The sequence below is a fragment of the Polyodon spathula genome, chromosome 10 (genome assembly GCF_017654505.1).
Source record: "Polyodon spathula isolate WHYD16114869_AA chromosome 10, ASM1765450v1, whole genome shotgun sequence".
NCBI classification, from domain to species: Eukaryota; Metazoa; Chordata; class Actinopteri; order Acipenseriformes; family Polyodontidae; genus Polyodon; species Polyodon spathula.
The window spans coordinates 4,288,785-4,313,770 of record NC_054543.1 but is presented as its reverse complement, the minus strand read 5'-3'; the positions used below and the strand labels follow the sequence as shown (position 1 = coordinate 4,313,770).

The following is a 24,986-nucleotide window of genomic DNA, read 5'->3' as shown; positions in this document are numbered from 1 at the left end:
GTCTAGATGAAGGCATTTCTGAGTCAACAAAAACTCCTAGGTCTTTTTCATAGATTCCTTCTCCAATTTCAGTATCTCCCATATGATATTTATAATGTACATTTTTATTTCCTGCGTGCAGTACCTTACACTTTTCTCTATTAAATGTCATTTGCCATGTGTCTGCCCAGTTCTGAATCTTGTCTAGATCATTTTGAATGACCTTTGCTGCTGCAACAGTGTTTGCCACTCCTCCTACTTTTGTGTCGTCTGCAAATTTAACAAGTTTGCTTACTATACCAGAATCTAAATCATTAATGTAGATTAGGAATAGCAGAGGACCTAATACTGATCCCTGTGGTACACCACTGGTTACCACACTCCATTCTGAGGTTTTTCCTCTAATCAGTACTTTCTGTTTTCTACATGTTAACCACTCCCTAATCCATGTACATGTGTTTCCTTGAATCCCAACTGCGTTCAGTTTGAGAATTAATCTTTTGTGCGGGACTTTGTCAAAAGCTTTCTGGAAATCTAAATAAACCATGTCATATGCTTTGCAATTATCCATTATCAATGTTGCATCCTCAAAAAAATCAAGCAAGTTAGTTAGACACGATCTCCCTTTCCTAAAACCATGTTGACTGTCTCCCAGGACCCTGTTACCATATAGGTAATTTTCCATTTTGGATCTTATTATAGTTTCCATAAGTTTGCATATAATAGAAGTCAGGCTTACTGGTCTGTAGTTACCTGGTTCAGTTTTGTTTCCCTTTTTGTGGATCGGTATTACGTTTGCAATTTTCCAGTCTGTCGGTACCACCCCTGTGTCAAGAGACTGCTGCATGATCTTGGTTAGCGGTTTGTAAATTACTTCTTTCATTTCTTTGAGTACTACTGGGAGGATCTCATCCGGCCCAGGGGATTTGTTTATTTTAAGAGCTCCTAGTCCCTTTAACACTTCTGCCTCAGTTATGCTAAAGTTATTTAAAACTGGATAGGAACTGGATGACATGTGGGGCATGTTGTCAGTATCTTCCTTTGTAAAAACTTGTGAAAAGTAATCATTTAATATATTTGCTATTTTTTTCTTCATCTACGATTTTGCCATTTGTATCTCTTAAACATTTAATCTCCTCTTTGAATGTTCTCTTGCTGTTGTAATATTGGAAAAAACATTTTGGAATTGGTTTTAGCTCCCCTAGCAATGTTCATTTCTATTTCTCTCTTGGCCTTTCTAACTTCCTTTTTGACTTGTGTTTGTAGTTCCGTGTACTCTTTCTGCGTGCTTTCTTTTTGGTCCATTTTTAATGCTCTGTAAAGTGCCTTTTTTCGCTGAATATTTTTTTTAATTGATCTATTAAACCATTTTGGCAATTTAGTTTTACATTTAGATTTGTCTACTTTAGGGATGTAATTGTTTTGCGCCTCTAGTACTACATTTTTGAAGAACAACCATCCTTCTTCTGTGGGTGTTTTCTCTATTTTACTCCAATCTACTTCTGTTAGTCTCTGTTTCATACCTTCATAGTTTGCTTTTCTAAAATTGTAAACCTTAGCTTTAGTCATTACTTTTGGGGTTTTAAAAAACAATTCAAATGAGACCATGTTGTGGTCTGAGTTTGCCAGTGGTTCTCTGACCTCTGTTTTAGTTATTTTGTCTTCGTTATTTGAAAAGACTAAATCAAGGCATGCCTCCCCTCTAGTCAGTGCCTTGACAAATTGTGTTAGGAAGCAGTCATTTGTCATTTCATCCTTCGTGCTACCCACCGGGTTTTCCCATTTTATATGGGGGAAGTTGAAATCCCCCATTAGTATGGTTTCTCCTTTGCTACACGCATTTCTAATGTCATTGTATAACAGATTATTTTGCTCACCATCTGAATCTGGCGGTCTATAGCATGCTCCTATTATTATGTCCTTTGAATTTTTGTCCTTTATTCTGACCCATATTGATTCGGCTTAATTTTCTTTGTCCAGGTTTAACACCTGGGCTTCAAGACTGTTTCTTATGTATAGCGCTACCCCTCCTCCTCTTCTGTCCTGCCTGTCTTTCCTATACAGTGTATACCCACAAATATTATATTAAATTTCTTGCCTTTTTAATTTTTAGAATGCAAATGGTACAGATATATATTTCTGGGATTGGCTTAGTGAAGGTGGCTGAACAAAAAAAGTGTCAGAGACCATCTTGGGAAAGTCAAAGCAGCTGCTTGAATTTTAAACAGCTTTTTCTTTCTTTGTATGTGTGTGGCCTACTGATATTCTAGATGAGAGTGCTATGGACATTGAGCCTTGGCGCCCAGTGTTGTATTTGGTATTTAAATAAAACACAAGCTATACATGACTCTGCTGTCCGTGAAATCTTATCTTCATGGTGTTGCTGTACAGACCTAAATGAGGATGAAAGTCCCTTATAAATGATGAGTCAAGGGAAACTGCAGGTTTTGCCCAGTACAGTATGGAAGCTTTCTCCCAGAAAAAAACATGTTGCCATCAACATCAATAAATTCCTTTTTTTATTTTATTATTCTAAACAGTGAAATGGTTACATGTACAGGACATACCAATACATACTGGAGAAAACAGTCACATTATTTCTGAAATGTGACCACCAGGGTGATGTTGTGCGGCCACGGCACACCAAACCGTCCTTTCTGTGGTGTCTGAGCATGCTTTGTGTTCATTCAGCTCATGTCATTGCTGTTGTCATGGTTAGTGCTTGCATTCTGATTCTTCCTACTGCTTCCTTTTGTTACTTTGCATTGGCTTGCCATAATAAAACAATGAGTGCAGCCACAATATCTTTTGGCTTGAGAACCACTGCTTTAGAACATACCTTGCATGGCTTTCTTACCTTGAACAATCCTACGAAAGAAATAACAAAAAAGAACAACATAAAATGATCAGTATTTGTAAGTAAATCTTAGTCAATGTTGCTGTGCTCCTTTTGTAAAGCAAATTATACCCTAAAACAATGTCACCAAGACTAAATGCTTTAAAACCATCCTTACTTATGTGTCCATTTGATCTACTAATGTATAGAAATGCAAACCCATACCAGTGTAGTCCTATATCTGTAGAAAACTAAGATTGCATGTGTACAAGGGGTCTGTTCAGAATGCTAAATAGATCCGAATTAATTTCATGGCAGTGCCACCCAGCAGGCTATGACAGCACCCACATGCAGATTTTAACATACCTGCTGACCAGCACAAGCTGTCGAAACATGGTAGGATTTCAGAGAAACATGAAAAACAAGTCTGTTTAGGTGACCCATTATCAACAATTTAAAAAAAGGAAATTCATGCTTGTCTTTGTTTTGTTTTAAGTTATTTGATCAGATTCTGACAGGGACACTTTTAAAATAGTACACATCTGTTGTTGGGCCTAAGTGTTCTTACTGTAGTGTAGGCTTCTTAACTAAAAAAACACTTTTTTTTTTTTTTTTAAATGATGGGCATTAAATCCATGCTTTTTCTATCTGCGCTGATTTTTGTTTGCTTTGAACCTCTTGGTGACAATTGCTAGAGGTAACATTGATATTTATTTATGGGTGTATTTTATAAACTCTGTGGCGGGGGTGAGAATCTGTTACATTGCACAAGCGGGGTGATGTATAGTCGTTTTAATGTCCATATTACAGCGAAAAGCATTGCACCGCAATGCATGGGAGTAATGGAAAACTTGCAGCAATTCTGTTTATATATATATAAAGCGTTCAGACATAGAAATATTCCCTTTAAGCAGAAGTTCAGATTTATTAATAGAATGTCTTTGTGCTTTTATTACTCACTCCAGCTAATTAAGTGGTTAATTGCAGGTTCTTCAGAGTCAGATTGTGTTGGCATAGCGATAGAGGTACATTGGTTCTTGTGATGTGTGTTAAAGTGGCATCTTCTCCATTCCAGCAATATTTAAAAACTAATATGGGCCGCCTTGCCGATGATTAATTACCGCTCTTGGAACTTGCTGGTTTTGTGTCTCTGTCAGTGCAATTGGCCATTAACTTAAAACATAGGGACTCATTGCAAGTTTAGCTTCTACAGGATATCCTGCATTCAGCTGCATTCTTATCCAAACCAAAAACAGTTTCCGATAATTAGTGTGGCTATCGAACTCCCAAATTTGCTAATAATTAAAAAGCTGTTTTTAGCAGCATACCATTTTGGAGCTTTCAAAAGTGCTTTAGGAAGAAACTGCAGGACGGAAGCCACACTGATAGAAAGGTCACAGATTCCACATATTTGCAGGAAGATAAATATTTTTCTGATTCAAATAAACAACCACACCTCTACATACCCCCGGCGACAGGCGTAGCATAGGCGCCTGTCATGTCCATACGCACAGTGTGTTACATGTTAGGATAACTCCTCCAATATTGGTGCAATGAGGAATGAACATTCCTTAGCAGAAATTCTTGAGTGTCAGATTCTAGGTCGTGGTCACCGACAGTACAAATACATGAGTTAAGACCACTGATTGGGTAAGTTGAGGAAGGTTATGTTTTCAGAACATGAGACTACTGTTGAAAATTAGGTTTGGCTAAATTGGGTGTACAATGCATCACTTGTTTAGTCCTGAATGTTTTTAATTGTACGTGGTCCCAGACAAATAAATAAAGTGGAAAAAAAAAATAAAAACGTTGGTCATGCTGTATTTTGAAACCTGTACATGGACATTTTCTATGAGACTTTTTCCACTGGACGTGCATGTAATTGATTTGTTTTTTCATGGCACTTACACGGTTAATGTAATGATCTGTCCTTGTCAGCAGATCATTCTGACATATCTTATTGATGAGTTATGACTGTGACAGATACCAGTAGCAAAACAGTATAAAAACAACATTTGACAAATTGACAATGAAATCCTTAATATAACCTCATATGCTTCCACAAGTCAGCTGTCGCTGCTTCTCCAGCATTTTTTTTTTAGTTTCTTGCAACTTGCTTAGGCAGTCCCTCAGGTCATGAAATAACGTACTGTACAGTATGAAGTATGCAAAGCAGAGATACACACCTATGTCTTCAGACAAAGGAGTGCCCACCAACAAAGTCAGTAGGTCTCTCTTGTGCTGTTCATCTCAAACTAGAAGAGACTGTTTCTTTAACCAAGAGTTAATTTTCCTGATTGCAAGTTGTCTTTCCTGTCCTGATGCAGTTAACACTTATTCGTCACTGTCGACATCAACGACAGCATGTGCCATGCTATAATGGTGAGCTATCATTATGAATGTCACTAAACTGTCATGCTTCTGTTCTATAAGCAGGATGTAAAACTCCAGTTTCTTTTCTTCTGAACTATATTTTTCAATGCATTGAGGAATTCAATAATGAACCATACAAACAACTTGTTAAATACTGTGTTTACTTTAGTTCTTTTTTTTTTTTTAGCGCTGGAATACTTACACCATTTGTAATGTTGTATACTAAAGTCTAATATATAGTACTTTAGTAATAGCCCATTTGTTCAATGCTTCAGTAACCACAGTTTCCGCAAAGCATGAGTTAAAGTTTGTCTGTATCCTGCCATTTGAATTTGGCTACACCACATTATTTGCATTTATATACTTTCTATTTACTAGATTGCCACAATACCTGCCGTTAATTGTATTAGAAGAAGAAATTCAATTTTACAATAAATGTCGAATGTTTTGAGCAGCGAGTGTGCATCAGCAGCCAGAGGAATAGGTTCGGGTGCTGTACTTCTGAACCAAAAAACTGTAAATATGAAGAAATAAAATGGGTAATAGGGTTAAATCATGAAAAAGCAGAGCATGTGTTTTTGTCTTCAATGGTTTTCTCAGTTAGGGTCCTTTTTATCTTATGTGGTATTTTTGTAGATACCATTTAAAGATTGCAAAAAACAATTTGTCAAGACTACTATAAGACTTAAACACTGTGTGTGGGGTGGGGTGGGGTGGGGTGGGTGGGGTGGGGGGGGGGGGGGGGGGGTGTAAGTGTACAGTATTTTGCAGCTGTCACAAATGGACGTGTTGCAGTGACAACTGATGCTCCGCTTTTTTGATCACTCGTGTGTGTGTGTGTGTGTGTGTGTGTGTGTGTGTGTGTGTGTATAATCTGTCACATACATACATACATACACACACACACATACACACACTCAGGAGTGATCAAAAAAAGCGAGGGGTGTGATTTCATTCCAGAAAGCAGCTTGAAAAGAACAGAAATAGAATGGGTGATAATATTGACCACATATATTTTGCATGTCTGCAGGTTATGCATATAATGGATTTGTGGAGAGAACCACTCTGAAACCTGAAACATTTTGGATGTTTTCAGAATATCTTTCAGTGATTTAGTCATGTCATGTCTTCTTGGTTATATCCTTTGCTGTTTTCTCTTTGTTAGCCTTGTTAGCATACTTGGGAAGGCTGTCTGAAAAAAAACAAAAAAAAAACCACTATGTAACACAATTTTTGTTCCTGGGTAGTAAGTGTTATTTCCTAATTGCTTATGCCTCAAAAGTATAGAAAATGGCTATTATTCCCCACAAACTTTGCTTTTGTGACCAGGACAGTGATATTTGTGTCTTTACACATTGTCGGGCAAATGTGTGTCTTTACAGTATAATCGTAAATCTCGAAAAACTACTCACTTCTTTTGTAGTCATTTTTGTATTACTTTAGTATAAATACATGTTAATTTGGATTCATATGTTGTTTTTTCCTGACTTTATGTGAACGAAAAGACACACATTTGCCCTTTTTCCCATTGGAAATAGTGATATTTTGAAATATCAAAAAAATATTTGTGGGGAATAATAGCCATTTTCTATACTTTTGAGGCATAAGCAATTAGGAAATAACACTTACTACCCAGGAACAAAAAAAAAAAAAAAAAAATTGTTACACGGTGAAATCAATTTGCCTTACACTATAGTTTCACGCTGACACTTTCTATTGAAGAAATTATTATCCCTCACAGAAAACGTTGCATCATAACTTTGTTGTGAAATAACTATTGACAGAAAATGAAAATGTAGAATGTTTAGGGCATCTTTATTTTTATATAGCGCCTTTCACAGTGGCCCACCATCACAAAGCACTTTACAAGGTTCGAGACTAGGGTGTGTGAACTATGCATCAGCTGCAGAGTCACTTACAAGAACGTCTCACCTGAAAGACGGAGCACAAGGAGGTTAAGATACTTGCTCAGGGTCACACAATGAGTAAGTTGCAGTGATGGGATTTGAACCGGGGAACTCCTGGTTACAAGCCCATTTCTTTAACCACTGGATGCCACTATAAATGAGAGCGATGTGGATTTTGAGGTTAACACTAAATGCCCTTTGAGTCTCTTCAATCCCAGCTCTAATGATGTAATGAGAAAGCCTGCTAGATGATTGCGGAGGTATTCAGTATTAAAGGACACCTCAAGTCAAGATATCTGACTATTACCATCCAGTCTTGTCATTGGCAATTTAAGATCAACCTAATTTAGAAGCAGCACTTATCCTTCTCAAATTAATACAAAGTGGATGTTGCCTTAGATGTGGCTACTGTCTGATTCCTTTGATCAAAGAGTTCAGTACCTTATAAAACCAAAATGTATTATTTGAAGCTATCTGTAGCAATCTTACAACAACTTGTTTTTAGGAATAATTTTAAGAAAATTGTACAGTAGGTTTACATAAAAGTGAAATGTTTGCTCTTATTTAGAATTTTTCCTTCTTGTGTGAACAAAGCAACTCATTCCCATAGTTTTCTTGGGGTCAGTCACCAGTTGCCACAGTACAGTGTGTACGCCTACATGCTGTACTTCATTTATTGCATCAGGACATTTCCTGGAAGTTTCTTTCCACCACCAGTCAATGTGCATTTTGTTAAAGATTAAGTATCATCCATGTTTTGACATTTTTATGGACAGTTTGCCTAAAATGAATTACAAACAAAATCAAGTAGACAAATACTACAAACTGCTTTGATACTTGTGCAAAGGTGTTGATTTGCTCAACCTGTACCCTGATGGGATAGGCTACAGATGGATTTTTTGAAAGCATTATTTTTAGCAGTAATTCTGAGATAACCAAGGATAGTTGATTAATCCAGTCTTCATCTACCAGGGTATAGGTTGATCAAATAGACCCACTAGTTTTATGGATGAATTGACTTCAGAACACTAACTCCTACAGATTATTTTCTCCTATTACCATGAAAAGCTTGACCATTTAATACCAGCCTGCTTTTTAATGTTTTTTTTTTTTTCCATAGCACTATAGTACACATCTAAATAAATTGTGTAATGAGTAATGAGGGGATTGAGAAATTAATGATAATCCAACACTTTTAAATACTGTTTTGTCTTTTTAAAATCCAAACTCACTGTAAAATAAGTACCAGCATATATTTTGGTAACCTTCAGTGATAGCATCAGGATATGTGGTTTGTGAAAATAGGAGAAATATAATTTTTGGGTGAGGAGGTGGGTTTGGGGTAACAATTAAATATACAAAAGAAAATAAAGCTGGCTCCTTGTTCGCATGTCTGAGTTACCAAGGCTACAGAGATTAACTGTCACTACTCATTGCATCAGTACCGGGAAACCCAGCCATCCCGAAGCTTTAAAACCAGATTAATGTTTCAGTAAAAATCAATACAGCTGGCAGCTATTTTAGATTTATTTAATAGTTTAAGCCATCTCTTAACTATGTTTTATTCTTTAAAAGCCAATTTACAATGGTGCTTGATTGTTCCCCTCTGTTTAGATATGTGCCCTAAACAGGTTAGAATGGCAGCTGTGCCACTCCAGGACTTTGTTAGATTGCTTGCAACCTAAAGAGACACAAATCCTTCTACCGTTGTCTTCCAGTCACATTTGTTCTGGAGAGAAATTACCATACCTTTAAGTAAAATGCTTTCCATTGAGTATTAGTTCCATCATCTTTTATGGAAATATTGAATTTTATCAAAAGGAAATGAGCACCCTAGACATTCAGCCAGGGCAATTTAATCATCTGTGACCCCCTACCTTATTCATTGAAAATACAAAACTGTTTAGAAGATGCCTTTCGAATTTTAATATAATGAAAAGGACAACTTTGTAGTAGTGTATACTTTTTCCAATAAGGATAATTTAATAAAGTCTTCTAAAACTTGCAATGTGTTGTCCTCATCACATACTGTAGACTGGTTTTCATAAAAGCCTCATAGTCTTCTCAAATCTGGCTTAAGAAAATGCAGTTGAAGAACAAATGAAATGCAAACTCTCCTAACAGTTGTTCTCTTTCAATTCGGAAATAGCCATCAACTAATGGGTATCGCCATTTATGGATTATGTTGTGCTTTAATATAAAAGCTGCCTTTAGGCCTCTGTAGGTCTGACGTCAGCGCCCCGCCCCTCGGGTGCTGAATGAAGTGTAGGAAACCCAGCCTCTTTTACTTTCAGCTGCTGATCAAGATTGAGGGTAATCTATTTGTTGTTCTACAACACTCTGATTATTAAAAAATTAAAAATAAAATTCAGTGTTTGTACCCTCCATTGCCTTAATTGTACATGTACATGACCCTTCCCCGGGTTTATGTCACTGAAAACCTAGTTACGTTCGCTGAGCGCGGTCCGCAATTCACCGGGCTCGGTTGAATTTTGCGCCCGTCTTTAGCTCTCATATTCAGTATGCCGGCTGGTACTGCCCCTTAAGCACTTGGCTGAGTCGCTTATTTGAGCGTTCTCTCTCTTTTCAGCTTGCTGACTCTTTGAGTCTGTCTCGCTTATTATTATTATTTTTTACTCTGAGAGTTTATTGTTAATGCCTGTATATTTTATTACTTGTTCTAACATTTGTTTTTCTTTCTTTTCAGAGAGAAACACGAGGCGTGTGTGTGTGTTGGCCGTGGGTCAGACGGAACACTACAGCAGCGATCTTTTTAGATCATAGCCTGCTAGACACTCAGCAGCGGTCTTTATTAGACCATAGCCTGCTCCAGACACTAGCTGCACACACAGTTTTTTTCCTGTGTGTTGGCTTAGATCTCCCAATCTAAATTTTAGTCAGGTTTTCTGAGAGATTATTCCCCAGGTGTGTCTCACCACACCCTCGCAGCGACACGCGAACCCCGTGTATATAAGGCACATCCATGCCGTGCACCCCGTGCACACCTGTGCTCCGTGCACTTCCGTGCCGGTACATCTGTCCGTGCAATTGTGGCTTGTGCGCTCTCCGTGCACATCAGTGTCCGTGCGCCCACGCATCCGAGCACCTCGTGCTCTCATCGGTGCACATCTGTTCTGTGCCCGTGTGCATACCCGCTACTGTGCGGGGTTTCCATGAATGCTGTTCTTGTGGCCGAAAAATGCCCTCAGAGGACCCTCATGAATTCTGTGTTTCATGCCTGGATCCAGAACATGCTGCTTTGGCTCTGTCCGACACAGCATTCTGCGCTATCTGTGGGAAGTTCCAGAGGCGGGTCCTAAAGGCTAGAGCCAACAGGGCAGCGGGGCTGGGATCTCCTTCTAGCAGGGCATCTCATTGTGAGTCTGTTCCCGCTTCAGGTGGTACAGCATCATCTTCTGCCCACCTGCGACTATCCAGGTCACCCTCCCCGTCTCTCGCGTTCCGCTCGGCAAGAGCAGGCTATCTGGGCTGTGATATTCACTGACAGGATTCAACTGCACCCTCAATCAAGCTGTCATTTCACAATCTCTTAGTACTATACCTGTAATTTGAATCTTGAGTTGTTTTGGAGTTTACAGTAGGTGGTGAAGCGTTCTAATGCATGAGTTAGTCTTGGTTCAATCTGTTCTGAACACACATAGTACAGTACCTCGCCCTTCAAAAGCACAGGATTCAAAGCACGTGAAGTAAAGAAGTTGTCTTATGTCAATGGCATGAACTGATTTCTTTTGTAAAATCTGGCCCTGTTTTCAGTTTCCGTACCAAAAGGATTCTTGGGTATAATCATGGTTACATCTCTCCTATTCAATTACAAAAATCTTTAGATTAAGCTATAGAGGAAACTATGGTAACAGTGCTGAGTTCATGACATAACAAGCATTGAATAGCTCCAGGATAGGCAATTTGAATAAGTACTTCAAGCATTTTATGTTTTATGTGAATCACACCTGAAGGTGGATAGAGTTACAGTGAGAACTTTGTGTATCACATATTGCGGATGTAAACCTATTGTCGTCATTGTACAATGTTACTTCATGGCAGACCAAACCTGAGCTGTTTTAAATCTTGAATTTAATCCAATAACACATACTGACAGAATGCTGTGTCTTATATCTAGGGCTTCTAGTTTTTTGGGCCAATTCGCTTTCTTAATCAAACACTAATTACCAAAGGAAGCTGTTTCTTTTTAGCCTCATATCTTGATTGAGTTAACAAACGACATGCATTGATCTCACCTGATTGTATTTGAACCTGCATTACTTTCTGGGTCTAATCACCAAATTCATCTTATTAATTTCCACTGCGTTAGTTTCTAGTAGTGCGTCACTAATTTAAACAATCTGGTGTTCAGTTAAGGCTTGACAACTATTAATTAAGGTTTAAAGGGAGGGGGAGATGGAAAATAAAAACCGAAAATTATAAGCCCTACTTCATTGCTAAACTAAAGTGAAGAGTATAGACTAACTGGACGCTATTATAGGCAGTTTATTTTATGCATAGATTTAAAACATTTTTTAAACACTGAAGACACCTTAAGTTATACTCCACTGATGTCATCTTATGAATCAACATATGGAATGATGTTGTGCATCCTGCTGTAGAGGAACTCCACATGGCATGTCTTGAACGCTATGATCATATCTTGAGATACTGGTTACCGGTATTTCAAACACTATTTACCTAAAATGCATCTTCACTGGGAATACCCTGCTTTTGTAATTACGCTAATTATCGACCAGCAAATAAACTGTACATGTCTTGCAAACACAACAGTTGTTTGCTTTCCACCGTTTGAGGTCTTTATTTTTTTAATTTGGAGCGAACCGCGTCGTCCCAGCTGTGTGACTCATCCTGCGCTCCCCGTGGCAGCGCTTTAACTGGATGAGCCACTCGGGGACCCTTTTGAGGTCTTTTACACAGAGACCAGAGCTATACCTTTGACAAGGGGCAACAAAATTTGTGTTTTCTTTGAGTCAATTCAATTCAAACAGGTCTTCGTATTTTCAGTTTTATGAAACTCCTTGGGGCAAAAATATAACAGCATATTGTGAACTAATATGGCTAACTTTCTGGTTCCGGTTTTGGTTATTAACTATGCGTGTTACAAAAAATGTAATTATTTAATCTATTATCCAGTATTTATAGCAATGTGTATAATGAGGAATGGAATCGATTGGGAAATTGATTTTCGATGTAATCATAGCAGCCCTAATTTAAATACAATAAAATATTATGCACACCTCAACTGGAGCTTGATTTCTATCACAAGTACCAAAACACTGCAGAATGGTGTTGATCATCTGACATTCAGGGAATGTCTAGGCGCATTTTAAAAGAGTCAAACATGGTATTTTTTTACACAGCACTGATATCTCAGAATTTTGGCCCCTGTTTAAAAAAAATAAAAACCAGTAAGATATGCCAGTGTGAGAGTGGAGTCACTGAAGTTATTACAGGCAGCAGTAAATTTAGTTTGTTGGTATTTTGTGACTCGGATTATTTCTAAAGGGACTTGCTTCTGTGACAGCTGGGGGCAATGAAAGTGGCAGAGCTCCTCAAGCATTGGTGGACATGACTGGGGTTATGACTGCTTACGAGAAGGATAACAATAAAATTGACTTGAGTTTTTTTTGTTTTTTTACTGACCTCAGAAGGCCCATGTAATGACACTATTTTAAACTATCTCAGTGTTCAGAATTCATAACCAGGGCAATTTATAATACATTAGAAATTGTTAAAGCCCATTCTATGAATAGTTGACCTTATTCCCCATCATCAGCCTTGTAATAATCTTCTTCCATTAGTTTTATAAAAGTACTCAACCACTCTGAGGGAAGGGGTTGGGGTAGATTATGGTATTCATTCCCAGAACTTTAGGGCATGGACGATCTCATGTGGTGCCCATGTGTTTTTCAGTTCACTGAAGTCTTTGATTAGCCCTAAAACCAGCATGACATAAAGATGTACAGCTGATTTCTTCTTTTTTTTAGACATAACAGTCAATGCTATGTGATGTTCCAGAAACAAAACCACCAGGGGAAACATCACTAGATGTCTATTTAAAGATCCTAGAGAAATGTAAGAACATAGTGTAAACACCCGAATGGCTGTTTACCACAGCTAGAATATTTGCATCAAATTAAAAGCTGGTATTCAAGGGGTGGTTTGGGTCACTTTGTAACTTATAATTACACAGGATTGGTTCTAGTTTGGAGATGTAACTTGCCACATCCAAGTGCTATTTTTACAGTTTAAAGAAGATTTATTTTGTTTTTCCACCATCATATGAGTTTAATTTCCAGTGTTTTTTTGTGTGAGCCTGTGTGTGTCAGTGTGTGTGTGTGCACGCCTGTGCATTGTTTCAGTATGTTTTTTCCATTAAATAGGTACTCAGCTGACTGCTTCATCACACAGAGCTGTGAAAAAAATCCTTTGCAGGACACTCTGTTTATTCAATGTATTTGTTTGCATTAAATCTAAATCCAAAAGCTCTCAAGACTTTAAACACAAGCTTTTGCCAGAAACATTTGTGACGACTTTGCTTTTACTTTCACATCCATTATCTTCTCAACTAATAGATTTTTTCCACTTGTTTAAGCAGTTCCTGATGGTCTGTGATTGTAATAGGTTCTTCACAAGAACCTATATGTTCATACCATAGGCGCTATAGAAATGCATGCCAGGTTTGATACTCTTTTCATATTTGTGCCTCCCATTTTAAATACTCAAAATAACATACTTGCACTGATCATTTCAAATAATATAAATAAGGACAACCAATACTTGCAGGCCTTTCATTAGATTTAAAACATTTTTTTGCAACATTTCCATTTATAAGTGAGTGCCATTGCATGGCAGATCAGGGTTATTGTTTGGGTTTAGAATAGAATTTCTCAGATATTTTAAAGTAGCATGGAGCTCTTCAGAAACCCTGGAGTAATCACCAAGAATGCACTGAAACATACAACTATTTAAAAATATATTATGGATATCAGGTGAATGTGGTTCAAACTGGGTTTGACTGAACTATGAAAATAATAATAATTTTGATAAGCTGAGATAATGAACGACAGAGCAATGGAAGAAACAGATATACCTTAAGGCTAATTATTAACAATATACATGATACTGGTTATTTAAAATGCTGTAAAATCTCAGTCCGAAAAAGAAACTTAGTAATAAAATTAGACAAAAATTTCAACGATAAGCCATCTGAGTCATTGGAGAGAAAACAGACAGTTGCATAAGCATGCCTAGGAGCATGTACTGTAGACTATGTATGGCTATTTTAGTCATTGTATTTATTGAAAATGATTCAAGCTAGCTGGAGTTGTACTGTGTTTTTTTAAGATTAATACCATTTTACCTATTTGTGGTTAAGGTTTTATTGTTCATACACACACTCCTGACAATATAGTAAGTGATAGTGGTAGCAGTGGTGATTCATTCTGCATTTTTGCTCCCTCCATGAAATATATCTCTGCTCCAGGACAGGGCAGTATAAGCATACTTGGGAACCTCCAGGGAATCCAGGTTAGCTGAGCGAAAATCATTCTAAATCCGTATCAATTTAGGAGCAACACATGAGGTTCTTGTCACAAGGCATTGTGTTACTCCAAATGACTGAACACATGTTTTCCCTAGATACACCATTGGTAACGCTTTGAAAATGTCCCATTATTCGAAGATGCAGTCTGCTGAATCACATTATAGTACCTCTGGAGCTGTTTTTTGTCAAATGTCAAAGATGTCTAGAGATTAATGATCAGGGCTTATGATGCTTACAGTCCATTACCCATCAAACGAATTAGCAGCTCAGAGAACAGAAGGCATGCTTCATCTTTATCCAATCTGTTGTAAAGTATTCAGTTACTGTGTATTATATGTGTGTTTTAGGTACAAAAACACATTCTTATAACTGTGAACTTTGAACTGAACTTTGGGACTTATGTCCTCCCATGTAAGAAGCCTCCTTCCTTTTATTTTTTTTTTCTAATTTAAGGAATCATTTGTCCCTCAGAAACCAGATATGCCGATATTGATTGATGTAGCTGTACAGTCGGTGTTTGCTTTTCCATTTCAATTCTTCTGGATTTGATTCTATAGCATGTTATGGTACACATCATTATTGTTGCCCGTCTTCACAATAAATTAACAACTAATGAATTCCAACTGAGTGTTTATGATAATAGCCTTTTGTTTATATTACATGAGTACTGTGTAACCTTTCCACTGGAATGAAACGTCACATTTAAATCAGGATATCCGTGGGAAACTTTGTACTGCAACATGAGGTACTCAGGCCAACTCAGCTTCTAAGAATACCATATATTGAATAAATGTCCCCTTCACTACAGTAGTTAGAATAAACAAGAGAATTGGCAAAATCATCAGTGGTTTGTTGGCTGCCTACAACAGTTTTATTCCTTCAAGGCAGCACTTATAAACTCGACAAAATAGAATATATGTGAAGCAGTAAAGCTAGCAGTGTTTATGTTGTCAAAAATAAAACTAAAACCACAAATTGGCAGTTGGTCAAGAGAGACAATTTAGTTCATCCCATGAGCAGTATAGTAATCTTCACCCCTGGCTGTATTAATCTTGTGCAGCCGTTGGAGGAAACACATACCTCTGTGGTATCCCATGCTGTAACGTGCCCATATTTTTTCCCATGTAATTCTGATTGTTTTGATATTGTTTATTCACACATCCCGAAACCAGGTGAATCTTTCCAAGCATTAATCCTCTGTGCATGCAGGGAATTCTGAAAACCATTGCAAGATACTTTTTTTTTTTTTTCATTTCTGTTGTTCTTGCTAATGACACTGTAGTTGGAATTAAATGCCAGGCTTGATTTAGTATGAAGCGTGGCAAAGGTCACTGTGCTTGATAAATTATACTTCACATGAGCATTATCCCGTTTAATGCAACACACATGCTGTAACCATATATAGCCCAGCAATAGACACTAGGTTCTGTGGCAGCTGGAGGTGTGATTACATACAGCCATGGGCATACAGCCATTTGATCTGGCTGGAGAATCACTTTTTATTTGCATTGACTTTTAATGAGTTTAACTGGATTTGTTGACACTTGCTTCCAGCCCATTGTAACTTCAGAAACGTACGTTTCTAAATAATATTACAAAAGAAAAGTGGACATATGGAATAAGTTATGTGTTTGGCTGGTAATCTCAAAATAAATGAATGCACTGGGAGTGAATTGCACTTTACAGTAAGATGTGAGTGTTACAAGAGAAATTGAATTTAGCATGGGAAGTTCTGCCAGTTCAATAGCCTGTAAACATCAAACCTCCATCTTGTTTTAGTTAAGCAGGTGTCTCAGGCTGTGATGTGAAACTGAAATGGATTGTCAATAGAAATGAAAGAGATTTAGATCAACTGGGAAACATTTTCATTTCCTTGTTGACTTCTGGACAGGTAATTGAGTTTAGTTGTATTACGGTAAACATCAAAGCAGTGAAGTCTAGGTACCAGAGCTTCGAGACCAGCTTTATTTTCAGGTCTGTTGCTGTCTTCTATAACAAAATAAATGTTTTAATGGTTTACTGTAGGGCTGTGGTCCACAACTCAGCCCCTTGAGAGCCATAGTCTTGAGTTTAGGGCTATATATCCACCTGCACAACTATGGCCAAAAGTTTTGCATCATCTGGAATTTTAGGATTGAGACATGTAGTAGTAATAATAATAATAATAATAATAATAATAATAATAAATGCATGAACATAATTTATTTAATATAATTCAACAAAACTACAAAATGTTATTGCAAAAGTCTACCGGAAGCCATAGTAGTAGTGCAGTATTTCATGTTAGATTTCGAAATGTCACATCTTTCAGTTATTGTCAGTTTTTTTGTTAAGTTTGTGGGGAAACTACAAAGCGGTATGTAATTCAATATGTTAATGTAACTTTATAACTTTATAAAGCAACATTTGTTAATTCTATAGGTTGATGCAAAACGTTTGGCCATAACTGCGTGGTCCCTGGTTCATTTGCAGCATTAATACAGTAGGTGAAAATGGATGGTCTCAGCCCAGTTTCAACAGGCATAGCAAAACAATACACTTGAGTGGCACCTTTTCTGAAGCTGTTGATTAAATGGGTGCTGTTTAAATGGAATGCTCACGGACCTAGAAGGTAGCATGTTGATACAGTAGAGTAATCACACTGCTGAGAGTCGTGCTGCACCTGCGCCATCAAATGAAGAATGGCTGTCAGTCTCCCATCCTGTGCCAATCCAGCTCATATCTGACAACACTTATAGAGCATTATGTTTTCTGTTCTTTGCTCAAGGGTGTTTGCAGATGTAAATGTAATTGGGACATGTGTCCCGCATTTCCTCTGCTCCATTACTCAGCTGTTCCCTTCCTAATTTTTCTGCATTAGATGGTGCTGATCAGTGATGTTTTTCGTTGAGCTTGCACAGTCCTCTGAAGAGAGAGCTGCCATTTCTTATTTATTGCGCGTGTTAAACAGTGATTATTGGTATTTGCTATGCGGTCAAAACTTTAGTAAAACAGTAGTGTGATTAGAAATTCAGATAATTACTTCCTGTTTTACCTTTCACTGCTCTTGTGTAATTTATATGCTTTGAATTATTTTTTAACTTCCATCTCTGTGAGGGGATCCTTTCCATTTTTAATAACACATGTATACCCTAGAGAGGAATAGGAATCTGACTGTGTAGGCCTATATTTTAGGCACTAATATAGCATTGCATTTTGATGTTGTCTTGAGTACTGCACTGGAAACATTTTAGCAGGTCTTAAATGTTTACAAACATACAATTAAAATATATAAATAGTGCATCATGTTGGCTTTTTGTATGCTAAGTTATACTCTCATGAGTGAAAATTAATTGTTATTATGATAGTATTTTACATTGATTGTCTCTTTTTCTTTTCCAGCCTGAAAATCTTCAGAAGCCCTGGCTCCGGGAGTTTTATCAGGTGATATTTACATTTATATTCCCTAAATCACCCTGTGTGCAATGGACAGCTTTATGTTTTTTTGGGGGGTAAATTAGAGGCAGGCTTTTGAAAGAGAGCTCGTATTTCCATTGCCAGGGATTTCTCTCTCTCTCTCTCGCTCTATCTCTCATCACTTCATTGTCTTACAGTGTTTTCCTCTAATCCAGTCGTCTAAATTCTGAACTATTGGTGAGTCGTAAAGCAGAAGTTGTCTTGTAGCATTATGTATGTCAGAAAATTTCCTCCAGGTTTCCTGGGTGTTCTGCTGTGAGATCAGACCCTATGCCATGTTGTATAGGTCTGATAACCAAAACGTTTATCGTTTTGTTGCATCAGCTGGAAAAACACCTTTTGCTCTCTTGTATCTAATCTTCTATCTAGCTGAACATCAGAGAAACCACAACTCTTTCCATTTTCTCGATGGGGAAATGAATTTGAATAACATGAGAATAGTACACAGTTTCAGTATTTCGAGTTCAAGGGTTAGGTGCATTAGTTGATCAAGCTTATCATAAATTGTATTCCCTGGAGGTTTACATAGGATTTATGCCATACTTTTGAGTTTGAACTATAATGTTGTGCTTTGCAATTGCATACAGTAGCTCTCAAAAGTATTCACCCCACCTTGGACTTTTCCACATTTTATTTTGTTACAACATGGAATCAGAATGGATTTAATTAGGAGTTTTTGCCACTGATCAACACAAAAAAAGTCCATAGTGTCAAAGCGAAAAATAAAATAAAATAAAATAAGACAGAAAATAATTGATTGCTTAAGTATTCACCCTCTTCGCTATGACATACCTAAATAAGCTCTGTTGCAACCAGTTGTCTTTAGAAGTCACATAATTAAGCTACCCTGCAATCTTGTTAAAAAATCACTAAAATGTGATTCCCTGATGCATGTTTCGTACTTTCTTGCAATCTATATCCTTCTGTGAACTTTGCTTCACTAGAAACCAGGCATTTATTGACTTAACAGTTTGTTTATGTTTGTTACCTCAGGTAATGCTAGCACACAAGCTTTCACCCTCTTCATTTTTATAATTAAGAAGCTGGCCTACTCAGAGGTACTGTACAGGGTGGTACCAGCTGCAGCGGAATTGTCTGTAAAGTACTTCACATTTTCCAGGTATTTGTTTACACAGAATTCAGTTGCAGATTAGCGAATAGCTTTCATATATTTGCAATGTTTTGACAATCGTTGCTGCATGTGTCAAAAGAAATGGCTTTAATGATCTTGGCCACAGTAACGTAATCTTAATCTAAACAGTTGAGTTCACACAGGCTCTTTGTGTTTCTCCAACAAGTTAGGAGATGTATGTAGCTTGGCCTCAGTTTGAAGTGGAAATTATTTGACTGCAGTTTGACTGTTTAAAATAAGCAACTCTATTATCTCAGCCAGGCCTGCAGCCAGCTGCTAGTCCCTGTGTGTGACGTCATGGAAACTTGTGGTATCCTGAGCACACAATAATGTTAAGAAAGCACCTTGTGCCTACAAGCATGGGGGCCTACAGTAGTTAAGTAATTGCTAGACTACTGTGAAAGTCTTGATGTGGCAGTACTGTCAAACTACAACCTGACCACCGATAGAGACGTAAGGTGAGAAATTGTTCACAGTTAACATGAAAAGAAATCCTTGGCTCTCCAGTTTGTACATTTTTTACCCCGTGAAACAGCTGTAAAGCTAAAGAATGCTTAAGCAATATGACCATGTTCCAAAGCGCTGTTTTCCCTTGTAAATCATCTCCACATCACAAACGCCTAGTCTGCTTGATTCAATGAGCAAACAATTTCCAATTCATCTGCCGGTATATTTTTGCAAGCCGCTGTTCTATAAGGGTGTGCAGAAAATAAGAAAGTGCAGGGATAATTAAGAGAACAGTCAGTTCTGTCGTGGGCCTCCTCCATCGAGGTTTGCTCTTTGCTCACTTGTTGTTTATTGTGGTATTGCCCACTTTGAACCCTCATGACATTCTCTGTTTTACTAGCGTCCAGATGGAGCTAGGACTGGCAGAGGACTAAGAGCTCTTTAAACCTACATTAGATGAACAAGAAATAAACCTTCCAGAACTTTGTTATAATAATATTTTGATTTGGTTTACCTTTACGGTATCTTAAATTTACAGACTATTAACTAATAATAAAAAAAATATATATATTTGTGTCATTCTCTGGAGAAAGCATCTCCTAATTTAATTATAGGTGCAGTTTAGCAGGTGGCAACTGAACACATTAAACACAGTTGTGTTGATAACCCATTTCAGCAGTGTGCATTTATTACCATATCAAAATAAAAACGTGTGACATGTGATACAGCACCTGTTAGTAGGTTCAGATCCCTTAACAATCCATGCACTGTGTGCTCATTTCAGTGCCTTTACTTCACAGCCAAGAAAAACAGTGAACTAAAATCTGTCAGGGGTGTAGGTGTAATGTGAATCACAAATACCCATTCCCACTCGCTAAACTGAAGCTGGCACATAGAGAGCAAGAGAAACAAACTGATCCGGTCATTATTCTGAGACAACTCAGTCCAGTAACCAGGCATGCTGATCATTCAGTGCTACTGCTTTACTGCACAGAAACATGTGCTTACGACCCTCAAACAGAATGAGGAATTACATTGTAGGAGGCTAACTGTATACAAACGTCAGGCAAATACCCCCTGACCAAACTGGTTTCATTTATCCGTCTTTACAGGCTTTTAAAATGAGCCTGTATGGGAATTCTTTTAGTTTCCATGTTCCAGATATAATACAACGAGGAAAGACCTGTTATTGCTGTTATCAGAAAATACTTATGGCTTCATTCAAGGCAAATGCAAATATGGTTAAAGTCACACTGAGTGATGTGTAGTAATCACTGCTAATCAGTCCTGAAAAGCGTTCCTGAGTGTTCAATTGAAAGTAATAGCAAAATAATCCATTTACACTTTACAAATGACAGTAAACATGTCATGGGCCTGGCTAATGTTTCCAAAAACACTTTTCAGTTCTGATGTGATAATCGACTTTTCAGTATTGAAAACATGTCAACAGCAGCAATTGTGAGTTCACAATACTCTGTTCACAATACTCTTTGTGATTTGTAAATACACTAAACTGTGTGGTGGTCTAGTGATGTGGACAGTCCACAGTGGACTATATAAAGTCTGTCAAACTCTTTTCACTTGTGACCTGAGCCAGTTTTAAACCCAGACCTCAGGACAAAAGCATGACTGCCAGATACCTGATTCACAGTCCTTTTTAATTTTCTGAAGAGTCTGCTTGCATACTCTTGGGTGTATTCTATACCTGTACAGTGTTGCATTGCAAGTGTTTAATGGATTGTTAGTTTGATCTGAACCCTCATTGGTGATTGATACAGTTGCGGGGATTTCTTTTTAGCCCTTACTGAAACATGAACAGGTTCCATTGCCATGACGGTTCTGAGCCTCCAGCGATTCATGGGTAAACTGCAGCAATGTAGCTGGCCCTGTCTGCTGTGGAGAGGATTGTTCTGGTGATTGCTTTTTTAGTAGATGATGGTGTTTTCTCCAGACAAGGGAGGTATGCAAGGTTTTGCTTTGGAACTAGAATAATCAGGTTTTGTAATTGCCCGTTGTTTACATGCTTTCATAATGTTTATTCACACAGTTTATATATATATATATCTTATTGGAATGTCCAAACCCTGTTTATATTTATTGGACCCATTCAAGATGCCAACATTTATATTTTCATAGTTGTGGAAATTCCTTAGACAAGATCAACAGCAGTACCCCTTCATACCGTGCTGGGTCATTTGTATTAGTATATTTTACAGTGGATTTTAGTTTACAGTTTTACATTCACAATATGATATTCTGGCTTTCTAATTTTACTGTTATACAATAATAAAATTAATGAACAAGAGGGGGCCATTCGGCCCACCAATACTCATTCAGTTCCTGGTAATTGATCCCAAAATGCATGGTCTCAATTGATTTATTATTTAATATTTTATCTTAGTTAAAAGTTAATGTTGTATTGATGATAGATATAATAACAGATATAATAACCATCTTCTGACCAGGACCCTCCCAACATTGCCAACGATTCATCTCAAGCATGTACTATTCTGGTTTTCAGACGATACAGAAGGGTGGTGCCTATGTGGTTGTGGTTCGAGCTTGAGAGGATTTATAGTAGTGTCATTTGTTTTTGCAGCACAACTTCATGCCTTACATTGTGCTTTATTTTCAGGTCTTCAGAAATTACATTCTTTGGCTCCCGAGTGGCGCATCCAGTAAAGGCGCTCTGGGTGAGAGCAGGATGCGCCCAATAGTCTGGACGTTGTCGGTTCGAGTCTGGGCTATTCCACAGCCGACCGTGGACGGTAGTTCCCAAGAGGCGGCGCTCAGTTAGCTGAGCATCGCCGTGGGGGGTGGGGGGTGGAGGGTTAAGTCAGCCAGGGTGTCCTCGGCTCGTCATGCACCAGCGACCCCTGTAGTCTGGACAGGCGCCTGCGGGATTTCCTGTTAGCTGCCTGGGAGCTGTGTTGTCCTCCGACGCTGTAGCTCCTGGGTCACTGCGTGGTGAATCTGCAGTGTGTAAAGAAGCGGGCGGCTGACGGCACACACTTCGGTAGACAGAGTGTGTTCATCTTCGCCGCTCCTGAGACAGCGCAGGGGTGGTAGCGGTGAGCTGAGCCTAAATAATAAGAATTGGGCATTTCAATTTGGGAGAAAATATCAAAAAATAATTGGCAACGACTAAATTATTAAAAAAAAAAAGAAAGAAGAAATGACATTCTCATCTAAAGTATGTCTAAAACCACACCCTTTCCCTCAAATGGCCTTTGATGCATCTCCTTAATATTTTTTGCTGTCACAAGCACACATAACCTAGTGAAACAAGCAAGATAGAGAGGCTCAAAATAAGACCAAGAATATTCAATACATGGGCAAGAGTTCCACATGAAAAGTGTCCCCTACATCTGCTTGTTCCATTTTTATAGCAAACAAGTAATGTTAAGTGCTGTCACTGTTTAATAACTGACAGCATAAACAGTGAGTTTTATTCTCCAGGCTCTATACTTCAAAATATCATTTTAGTGTGATGTATTTCAGAAATGAAAAATGCACCCACTGAGATTACTGTTCAGAATGGTTCCGGTAATTCAGGGTTTCGTGCACAAACAATTCGTGCACTTGTTAAAGAAAGAATAAATGAATAGTATTGCAGTGTTTCTTTAGCAAATACGAAATAATACGAAATGTAACATAAAACAAAAATAAAATGAAATGCAAATATAAAAAGAAATCGCATGAAAAATCATTGTAAAACATAGTGACATTTTTTAATTGTGGGGTTTATACAAAGAATACTTTAAATAAATACTTGCAACCATACTTGTCAAGGCTCAGCCGTTACCATAGCCACGGTCTGAAGGGAAATGGAAGCTCTGACTAGCACTGGCACAGATGTAAAATTTGAAGCGAGTCATTTGGGAATTAATTGTGATGGAAGAGAAGCGACTTTGTTTCTAAATTGCCAAAACCGTGCATAACAATTAAACAGCGCTGCAAAGAATTTGAGCATGAGGGGATGTATGCAGCTGACGATGACAAAATAATGATGTGTAGATTTTGCAGAGTCAGCTGGAATGGGTCGAAAGAGACCGTCGTTAAGCATCATTAGTGGTTTATTGCTTTTGGGAAAAATATGGCTTGTTTGCTTGTATATTTTGCATTAGTATTATAATTCTTTGTTTTATTTCAAGTGGTGCAAACTCTGCACTGGAGCAATTGCTGTTTTGGTTTGAATGAATGAATGAATGTGTTTAAATACTGAGAAACCCCAAGCTTGTTGTATACTGCTTCAGTGCAATGGGGTTGAAATACAAATCCTTTTTAAATGGGTAGATTGCTGTATGTGCAATTATTATGACGCCAGAGGGCATGGGCAACATTTATTGTAAATAGGCAGTTGATTAAAAAGAGTGGGTGATTGTATATTACCGCTACTGCAGCAAATGAGAAACTATGGTATTTTTCTGTGCGTGGCCTGTTTGTCAAAATGTAAAAAAAAAAAAAAATCAGATTAAATTAAAAATATGTATGTAATTAAAACATTATGCATTCTATACTAGTATTGATATTGATCAATTTGAGTTGTTTTATTAATATGTATCTGTAATAAACGGCTTTTGTGAAAAATAAAATGGAAAATTATAAAATATAAAAATAATTTCACAGGGCTCTAAGTATTGCCTATTCCAGAATAGTACATACAAGTACTTTTGCATTCGGTTATTTTAAGACTCCCAGGATCCTTAAATGAAATAGTTTTTGTTCTGAACTATATGTATCTTTCAATCCTGAGTGATTTATTTCTTATCTGTTCCTGGCAGCTGCTCTTTTCACCTATTTTGGTCTTACATTAGGTGTGTGCCAACATTTTTCTATTATTTGTTTCCCTTTCTGTAAAGAATAAATCTATTTTTAGAACTTCCACAAACGCCCGTGGGTTACATGTCGGTGTTTCACTCCAATATTACAGTCATTTTCAGACTAGAATGGACACCTGTTTACAAATTATAGGAGCATTTCTGTGTGATGTATACAGGTTATGCAGTTTACATTTGGTGCACAGTATACTTAGTATTCTGTGTTGTATATTATGGGTAATATACAAGAAGTGTGTGTTACACTGAAAGTAGGCAGATCATTCATGCACATTGTTCGTATTAAAAACATTACTTTAAGTACAGTAATTGGCCCCTTCAAGCATTCCCTTTCTGTTCTGTTGACATGCTGTGATCGACCAGGAAGGGAACAAATGGAGACCTGGGAAATCTATTTCACTGAAAAACAATTCATTTTCTTATTACTTGATTCATTATTTTCATTCCA

The 24,986-nt window shown here is 37.6% G+C and overlaps 1 protein-coding gene across 3 annotated transcripts in view; it reads left to right on the top strand.

The window, feature by feature from the left end:
- LOC121321733 (inositol polyphosphate-5-phosphatase A) overlaps positions 1–24,986 on the top strand; it is a 133,911-nt gene that overhangs the window by 23,365 nt on the left and 85,560 nt on the right. For all 3 annotated transcript variants that reach the window (XM_041260829.1, XM_041260827.1, XM_041260828.1), the window contains exon 2: positions 18,047–18,088. In XM_041260829.1, the coding sequence (XP_041116763.1) occupies positions 18,047–18,088 (42 nt within the window). The remainder of the gene's footprint in view (positions 1–18,046; positions 18,089–24,986) is intronic.